At 38.2% G+C, this 9,858-nt stretch overlaps 1 protein-coding gene across 1 annotated transcript; it reads right to left on the bottom strand.

Moving 5' to 3' along the window:
• Nucleotides 1-3,037: 3,037 nt before the first annotated feature.
• LOC110540551 (submaxillary gland androgen-regulated protein 3A-like) lies at nt 3,038-9,002 on the bottom strand. Its single transcript, XM_021627308.2, has 3 exons — nt 8,902-9,002; nt 6,740-6,805; nt 3,038-3,424 (listed from the first exon to the last, which is right to left on the bottom strand). The coding sequence occupies exons 2-3, from the start codon at nt 6,791-6,793 to the stop codon at nt 3,143-3,145; spliced, it is 336 nt and encodes a 111-aa protein (XP_021482983.2). The 5' UTR covers nt 6,794-6,805; nt 8,902-9,002; the 3' UTR covers nt 3,038-3,142.
• Nucleotides 9,003-9,858: the final 856 nt, after the last annotated feature.

The following is a 9,858-nucleotide window of genomic DNA, read 5'->3' as shown; positions in this document are numbered from 1 at the left end:
TCTATGTTAGGTTTTAAAAATTATGTTACCTGAGGGCTTCCTCCTTGGGGATAGCTTTTGTAGTACCCAAGAATGACATGCAAGCTTCCAAGGGAGGGGAGAAACCAACAGTCTTACCCAGCTATGATGCCTATGAGCCACAACAATGAATAGCAAGTCATTGTAACTCTAAGGACAAAATAGTGCTAAGCATACCTTGGGAACCAAGAGCTGTCTACTTGGACTTAAGGCCCACTCACAAGAGGGCAGTCATACCTGGGACTGGAAATCTAGTCAACTACCCAAAGCTAGAGAGGTTGGGATCTTAGAGGAGAACCTACGACCACCACCTTAGTAAACCACAGTAATCCCCGACTACATGCTTAATATTTATTTCTTTACACACAGATAAGTGCAGTTCTCACCCCTCCGCAAAGAAATTTCTCCTTTCAGCTGATGGAGCGCATTGAAGAAAACAAAATGGATCAAAATGAAGATAACAAGAGATTGTGTGTTGTTCAGTCCCAGTTGAAACATATGCAGCACATCTCCTAGATGTAAGACTCAGGGATCATTGCAAAAACAGAGAAAAAAATAATGTAAGAGCCAGAGGAACAGGACATTTTTTATGAGATTGGGTCTCTTAGAAATATCATAGAAGGTATAATCATGAAGTTTCATCAACAAGGCTGTCTAAACAAGACCTGGGAAAAGATGACATCAATAGTTGTGTTAACATGGAACAGGGAAAGCTCATGAAGCCTCGATCCTAGACAGAGAACTACAGACAACAAAGGACTGCTGAGAGTGGGCAAAGAGTTTTGTCTAAGGAAAAACCTCAACTGGTTAACCAATGCTAAATTGTCAGCCTGGAGATCACGTGAATTCAAGTAACATTACACAGACTGAGGAGGCTGTATTTATATTTAGGAATATGTGTAACAGCAGCTAATGAGAACAAAGGCCACAAATTTCATAGGGAGGAAGGGCATATGGGAGGCTTTGGCAGGGGTCAAAGGAAGGGTGAAAATGAGGTTATTATGATTGCACAAAATAAAAAGTTATTATTAAAAAGTGGTCTAGCAAAATTTTGAAATATATTTCAATATATGTATGTACATATATATATATATATATATATATAATTTTATAGTCACGTAACATGATTCTGTAAAAGATTTGAATCTATGGAGTAATGTATCATTGGGTTGTCATGGAATGAACATTCTATTGATCCTGAAACAACAAATGATTTATATAGTTATATTTTATATTCAATGTAATTGTTACATAAATATAAAAAGTTAATGTTCATATAATCCTTAATTATTTGTGCACATACAATTATGTACATAACAACAATTAATGCAGAAAAAGTGTCCATGAATTTTAAAGACTAGAATTGATCAGATACAAAGGATAGTAATAGCTTCTAAATAGATAATATTTATATGAACTGTCTGTTATTCTTCTTATTGATAGTACCAAGGAAACTCCTATGACACAAGCACACATTCACACATGCATACATACACAGGCCTCTCACACACATCTACCCATTCATGCATGCATACACCTAGTTAGATAATATTTTGAAATTTGTTTTCTTTTAAACCATGGTTTGTGTTGTCTACTTGTACTCTGGAATGTTGACCAGCTTAGACAGTTTGCAGTGCTGCCATTGACAGCAGGAGTGATAAAATCTGTATTCCTTGGAATGCTTTCACCAGTAGAAGTTGGTTAGGTAATATGTGTGGCAGTTGTAACAGATGGAGTACTATTGTCTACCGAAGTTGGGGTGATGTTATCTGAAGCAAATGGAGTATTGTCTTCTGCCTCAGATGGGGTAGTCATCTTTGGTAGTTGAGAGAGTCTCATCTGCCACAGTGATTATGATGCATCAGGCTGAAGGATGCTAGGAGGAGTGATGGAGTTGGCATCTGTACATTTGCTGACAGAAAAAAATGGAAGCAGTTGTTATGGCAACTATAGTTGGAGGAATGGAAAGTGTCTACCAGGTTTTCAGAGGGTTGTCTAGGTCTGGATGGTTTCCACAGTTGGTTGCTTGAGTGGTTGGGGAGGAAAGGAGGCAAAAGAGAAATGGAGGACTGAAAGGGGATCTAAGATGTGAGCCTAAGAGTGAAGGACTGGATTCATGTTTGCATAAGAACAGGAAGCAGTTAATGGCTGAGGCTAAGTAGTTTTTGGCTTTAGAATTCTCAGACACTTTCTGGTTCACTTGCTTCCCATAGCATTTAGATTTTCATGAGGTGTGGATTTAGATGATTTAAAATTCTCTTCAGAAATGGGAATAGGCTTCAGAGACAGAATACAAACAGAACACAACAAAAATCAATAATATTCCAATATAGTCCCCTATCTATCTCATCGATTTTCTTGGAAGATGCATCTTCAGAATTGAAAGTTTACTTATAAGTACAATCAACCCTTCGAAACTTTGGGGGTGTCATTCTAGGGCCATTGTGATAGTATAATTTGCGAATGTTCAAATATTCCTTCTAAAATGATGTGCAATTTGCATTTAACTTGTGTAGTCTTCCTGCACATGTTAAATAAACTCTGGATTAGTTATAATGTTCATGATAATATGAACGTTGTGTAATATGCCTGGTATGACTTATTAAAGGTATCATGGCTGGAAACATATGCTCAGCATACATTCTATATATTTTTTGAGTATTTCCCACACATGTTTGGTTGAATCCATTGATTCAGAATCCTCGTGAGGTCAAATATAATGATGACACCTTTCCCACAAAGAATCAGGAACATGCTGTGTGGAGGAATACTTTTAACATATGCTAACATGTTCTGTGATTTGTAATTATTTGATGTCTGACACTCAAGAGGGCATCTTACTATCTATTCATCTGTTTTCATGATTGTACATTACAACCTGTGGTTTGTGTTTCCCCTAATGACCATTTTGCCTTATGGTACCAGGTTAGGTTTCTGGAAGGATTCATTTTATTCTCTTAACACAGTAGATGTCACGGTAGTCACTATGATGAAAACAGTAGATCCTTTATAATGCTGCTCACGTTCTTTTTTATTTTCATTTTGTGTAATGCTTGGGAAAATGTTGTTTCTTAAGCCTTTTAAAGGTTATTTCTCCTCTAATTTCACAGTGCTTTGGAGTATTTCATCCTGACTGCAATAAAGATCTTATCATTTCCAAAAAGTTCTGAAAAGCATCACTGGAATTTGAGGCAGTAGCAGTAGTTACGGAGACACTGGGAGCTGGTGTATTTGTTGGTACTGGGGGAGGAGGTGGAGTGGTAGCGTTGCTTGGAGGTCTGGGATGTGGAGGTGGAACTACAGGTATACAAGGGGGGGGACGGTGTGGTGGGAAAAAGGGAGGGTGAGGAGGAGGAGGCGGTCTTCCATGGTTTGGTCTTCCGTGGGCTCTGTGACACTCACTGAACTGTGAGAGAATGAAAACAAACAAGTTTAAGTTAGGTATACCAAAGGCAAGCAGCACATACTCTTTCTGGTCTAGGCAGAATTTTAAGATGGCTCCTAAAAGTCTTATTCTCCCAACATTTGTTGGTCTGGCTTTATAAGATATGTCTTTTAAAGCAAATTTCACAGTGAGGAGAATTTAGAGATTTCATGCTGCAGCACATGGTCTATTGACTTATAACAAGCGTCTCTGTACTGGACTGGACTATTATTAGATCAGAGTGGCATCTGGCTCATGACCAGGGTTGGCTCATGGCCAAGGACTCAGCTCAAGGCCCCTCACTAGTTCCCAGTCTTTACTCGTATGTACCCTGACCTTGATACACATGTTGATGTGTTAGCCTCTAGGATGGGAGAGAATATACATGGTATTTGTTTTCTGAGGATGGGTTACTGTACTTACTACATTTTCTTGTTCTGTATGTGTTTTGGAAATTATATTTTATTTAATAAAGTTGGAAAATAAACTTTAATGGAGAATGTTGAGAATAAAATAGAACAAAAAAGAAGGAATAATACTGAGTACAAAAGAGTCCAGTGTAGAAAAGGCAAATAGGGATCTGGGTGTGGGGAGGCTAGTATGGAGTAAAGGAAAAGCCATCCAAATGAAGTATAAAAATTTCACACTGAAGCCAGGCATGGTGGTGCATATCTGTAATCCTAGCACTCAGGGAGGCAGAGGCAGAGGTAGAGGCAGGCGCATCTCTATGAATTCAAGGCCAGCTGGGTTTACAAAGTGAGTCAGGGACAGCCAAGACTCAAAAAGAAAACCCCCTCAATAAAAAAAATCCCAACTGAAACCTGTTACTTTATGTTAATTAAGTATTAATAAAGTCAGGGCCATTCAACACTGCAATACAGGTATGTAATTCTGGGAACTGTAGAAAGAATAACCTTGAGATGAGAATGGACATTCATTCAGGCTGCTCTTTCTTGTTTGTGAGATAATTGAGAAAAGAACATGACTAAGCCAAGTGTAGACGATGCTATAATAAACATGTGTCTTAAAGTCCTAATTGTGATAATTTATTATGTAGCAACAGAAAACTGTTACATGCTTCTGAGTCACAAATCCTCAATGTCAATCAAAGAAAGTGTTTCTCTTTTGTTCTGCACATTTAGGTTCTAAATGAAAAGTTAGATGGTACTGAATAGAAGGAAAATATCATGAACAAAATCTTAAGCTTGTCTTTTATAGGCATGGTCACTGAAATCAATCCTGAATCTACGTTGCTGCCCTACAGGACTGGGAAATGTCTTCATCACTCGAGAGTATAGGATTCTTCTAGGTTTTAATTCCAATAAATTTCAAAACATGTTACAGTGTTTGTGCTTTTAGGAATAAGTTAGTGTAGCAGTAGAGGGAGGTTCAGATGTTTAATGTGACTCTGAAGCCTGAGTAGATACAGTACAAGGTGGTGCAAGTATAGGCCAAATGGAGAAGAGTTGTGGTCTCTGTAGTGTAAAGGCTGTGGTTGGAGTTCTGCCTCTGCCAGGTACTGACTGCATGAGAAAGTAAAACTCTTTCCACCTTGGGAAAATGACAGTCATACATGTTTCCACACCCTGAAGTCTTCGGATTTGTTGTGCCATATTGTCCATCATGCCTGAGCCCTTTTCATAACTTCACCGGTTGTGAGCTATTTAATATTGTCCAGATGTCTAGGCAGTGCTTGCAAAGCTTGGGACAGTACTCACTGAACTCTAAGTGCTTTGCTTGCTATGCTAACACTTAGTTAAGCGATTTTCTGAAGGTACAACTCTAAAAATAAAAAAAAAAAAATAGCTGAGAAGTGTTGCAGGAAACAAATGCATCAGGCAGTTGGAGTGCTTAGTTTTAGAGAGATGAAAGGTTAAGAATTGCTTCAGTGACAGGGCAGTCTTTGCAATGAGGTTGGATGACATAAAACACAGGGGCCATGCCAACCAGAGGGAAAGTATGTGCTCTTAGGCCCATGCTGCAAATCCTAAGTCAAGCTAGCCTGGGGCTGGTGGTCTGATGGGACACAGATTCATTCACTTATTCGTTGACTTCTTTCTCTAATTTGTTCATCTGAACCATTGCCCTTTCCAATTCCAAATTTTAGGCTGTCCCCTCACGTTCAATTCATGAACAATAGTAGAAGATGCCATAGGCTCTGTATGTTCAGACCTTTAAGGCCTTCAGCACTGGTTTGTAATCTTCTCAAGGTCCTTTGGTCAGCCCTCTCCAATTTTGTAGAGGCTTATAACATTCCACGTCGACACCAACTTTCCTTTTCTGAGTTTTCTACCTCATCCTGAGCCCCATGTTTACCTGCACATGGTTCTCCTATTACTTCACCAAGAGGTCGCAGCAGCTAGAAGTGAACTCCCCAGTCTAGGCCATGCAGCCTGCAAAGTCTGAGGGTTTCAGAGATTTTCCTAAGGATGTGGCTCTGTTTTTGTTTTTTCTTTTCTTTTACTCACTTTAACTGTATGCCACTTCATTTTACTAGCACATATCATTTAGAAATTGACCGCACCTATGTCAATTCACCAAATACCCTTCCACAGCTTTGCACCTGCCCCTTGGTCTATCCTGTTATCAACAGCTCTCATCTCTTCTTATTTGTATCATTATAACTTTTTTTTCTCTCTAGCATCTTTATGCTGCTGGCTTTGACTCTTTCCTCTTTCCTTTCTTGTGACCCCACAGTGAATGCCAGTCATGTTTGCTATATTCACTCCTCATGTCCCGTTACATTCCTGTTTGGCTCTTGCCTCCAACATACCAGTATAACTCTTATTTATATTATCGGTGAAATGTATTATTTCAAGACACATCTGTGGCACTGGTGCTCTATCTTTATTTGTTCATTGAATCATGGGAGACATTAAATATAAGAGGCTCCATTTCTAAGGTTGAACACTTTGCATGCAAATTTTGTCCAGAATTTTATTTTTAACTACCTAGGGATAATGTGTTGAAAATAACTCACATTAATTTTATTCTTGATGAAACTAAAGAATTAGCTGAACATTGTTATCCTTTGGCCATCCTGATACTGATCTGCGTATGAGGCAGCAGTAAACTTTCTTGGGTATATCTATCATTTTCTTAACAGTTTATTCCAATGTCTGTGGCTATTACATTAAAGCAGAATTTTAAAGTAGAAATTAAAGAACTAGATTGGTGTTCCAGCAATAACTCACAACTTCTATGTATTTGGAAATACAGATAAATAATGCTAAAAAGTCCTACATAAAAGTTCACAAGAGAATATGAAGGTATGTGGTAGGGATAGTTGATACTTACCAGGAAACATCCTGCTAGAACCCAAAGGCTGAAGATCAAATACAGTGGTTTCATCTTTGGTAGCCCCTGAAAAGTAAGCATGATGGCTGGTTAACATCTTAAAAAAAAAAAAAAAAAGAAATTGCATTATTTGGAACATGTCCCAATACACTGTATATATGTAGTACATTGTATCTTAAAGTAATTTTATAAACCTTATCTTGGACTCAGTATTAGTGGGGTAGTATGGTCACCTCATAAAACTTGATGTAAACTATTGGGCTAGTTTTCATTTTTTTAATTTGTGAGCTGATGCAGATAAAATGCCACATAATTGTCTTTAAAGAGTCTGAGCAACAGAAAATTTTGAAAGTCAAGCTTTTGGCTTAACAGTCATCATTTTGAAATGGGCATTTGTTTTGTTTGCACATTTTGTTTTACTTAAATATAACAGTTCTATAGCAACAAGTTTCTGTAAGCTGTTGTAGAGATATTTCCACTTTAAGTTGATCATACTTAATTTCTCATGACACATGATAAATGAAGAAGACATCTTCCCATTAGACACAAAGATCAAAGCATAACTTGATATATAGACTAGAGTTAACACTACACTAGGTCATTTCAGTCCACAATGAATGTTCTCAAATCTGCTTTCCAACATCCAGCTATGTTCCATCAATAATTAGGACAGAAGAAAACAGAATTATTTAGGTCTATTTTCTTTTTAGTTGTCTCAGAGCTTGTGACAAATTTCTGCAGCCAGATTGCCTGAATCCTTCTTTCATCCCACTGCACGTTAGTGGCCTGTCAGCTCCTACAGTCAACTTTGTTGATAGCTTAAATGTAGCAGCTAAACAATGCAAACCTTGAAAGAATATTAGCAACAGTTTTTCACTATATATTATGAGCAAATGTAACTTATTGGTTTTTACTAAGATATAGTTCATATGAAGCTTAAAAACAATTAAAATTAGTGATAAATATATAATTTAGAATAAGTCTCTTTCAGAGTACATCTGAGAGTAGGTCATCATTATGAATTTTAAGGACCCTTAAGGGACAGGAAGAAGAAAACGGAATTGTGGACTCAGAATCCTAGGTGATCAACATGAATACTTTTATGTTACTTGATAAAGTTTTCATTTTTATAAAACATTTTATAATTTCTTGTAGGCACTTACTCTTGCAGTAATTTGCTTAAACATCCCATTAAAATTCTATCTCCAGAAGGGAAATCAGAGGTGGAGGTCATCTCTGGAATTTGCCAGAGATGTGGAATTGGAGGCCCCTTGGTAGTCTATGGGGTCACCCTAGCTGAGATTCCTAGCAGTGGGGGATATGGAGCCTGAAGTGGCCATCTCCTATAGCCAGGCAGAACTCTCAGTGGAAGGATAAGGACACTAACCCACCCACAAAACTTTCAACCTAAAATCTGTTCTGCTGACAAGATGTGCAAGGACAAAGATGAAACAAAGACTAAGGGAATGGCCAACCAAGGACTCTGGTTTTATTTGAGACCCATCCCATGGGAGAGAACCAATCCCTGACACTGTTAATGTTACTCTGCTGTGCTTGTAGACAGGAGCCTAGCTTAACTCCTCTGAGAGGCTTCACCTAGCAGCTGAGGGAAACAGATATGGAGACCCACAGCCAAACAATAGACGTAGCTTGGGGAATACTATGGAAGAGTTACCGAAACAATTGAGGAAGCTGGAGAGGTCAAAGACTCCACAAGAAGACCTACAGAGTCAACTAACCTAGGCCCATGGGGGCTCACAGAGACTGAACCACCAACCAAGGAGCATGCATGGACTGGTCCTGGGCCCCCTGCACACATGTATGCAGCTTGGTTTTCATGTGGCTCTTGACAACTAGAGCTGGGACCCTCTTTGATTCTGATACCTCCTTTGGATCTCATTCCCCTAACTGGGCTGCCTTGTCTGGCCTCAGTGGGAGAGGATGCACCTAGTTCTGCAGCAACTTAATGTGCCTGGTTGGTACCCATAGGGGACCTTCCCCTTAGAGGAGGGGTGTGCGAGGAAAGACTGGAAGGAGAGAAGGGGGGGGTCTGCGATCAGGATGTAAAGTGAATAAATAGATAAAATTTTAAAAATGCTATCTTTGAAAGCCAGGCAAAATTTATTATCAAGTTAAAGGGCTTCATATTTCTAGGTACCTACCTTCTTAGCAGATTGATCTGCTGGTCAGAAGCACTCCGGTCAGTTAATTTTGAGTCGTGGAAGATGAAGGACCAGAACTCTCAGCTCTTATATACATTGTGATATAATTTCATTGGCAACAAAGGAACACATGTTGGAAGATAAAACAACTTCAGCTGATGCTTTACGGACAGGGAACATCCTTGCCAATTTGGCAGTGTGTTCCTTCATTCTTTTTATTTCCAAACATATCAGTCACTAAGTGTTTGACACTTCCTTAGGAAGCTGTACGGTGACAAAATGTTCTTTTGTTTCAGAAAAATACATGGGGACCTCTGATGCACATTCTCTATTTCAAGAAAATGAAATCAATTGTTTATTCTGATTATTTTTATACAACATCTTTTATTATGTGCTAATCTCATTGTATTTCATATTTCACTTCAAAAATAAATGCTTTGTGCAAAGTAGAAATAATTAGAGTTGAATTTTTTTTCTCATGATCTTGAGAGAATTTAGTAATGAGACTGAGAATTAAAAACCACTGTTCACTAGATGTTGAATAACACACACATGCACACACACAAGGCACTATGCTAATAACATCTTTGATATTTAAAATAAATGACTTGTTTGCTTAGATAATCTTGATTTCATTTTTAAGTTTCAGTCTGAAATAATGAAGTTGTGTAATTTTCAACTTACAAGCTTCTACATATGTGGTCCCATGCTTTATTCTCACATTTACACACTGTTGACTCAGTAGAGCCATTTTTTGTTTATGTCTGGGACGAACTATTTCCACTGGATTTAATTTTTTGTTTGTTTGTTTGTCATTAAGTTGCTCAGGCAAATCATCTTTAGTCTAGGTTCTGCCCCTTCCTAATACAGTTCCTCATGCTATGGTGACCCCCAACCATAAATTGTTTTGTTGCTACTTCATAACTGTAATTTTGTTGCTGTTATGAGTCCCAATAT

The sequence above is a fragment of the Meriones unguiculatus genome, chromosome 3 (genome assembly GCF_030254825.1).
Source record: "Meriones unguiculatus strain TT.TT164.6M chromosome 3, Bangor_MerUng_6.1, whole genome shotgun sequence".
In the NCBI taxonomy this organism is placed as follows: Eukaryota; Metazoa; Chordata; class Mammalia; order Rodentia; family Muridae; genus Meriones; species Meriones unguiculatus.
The sequence above is the reverse complement of the archived record's forward strand: the minus strand, read 5'-3'. Positions and strand labels throughout refer to the sequence as shown.

Excerpts from the sequence above, each read along its gene's own strand:
- LOC110540551 (XM_021627308.2), bottom strand. The coding sequence starts at position 6,793 with ATGAAACCACTGTATTTGATCTTCAGCCTTTGGGTTCTAGCAGGATGT. Across the intron at positions 3,425-6,739 it reads TTCTAGCAGGATGTTTCCTG|TTCAGTGAGTGTCACAGAGC; the intron begins GTAAGTATCAAC and ends ATTCTCTCACAG.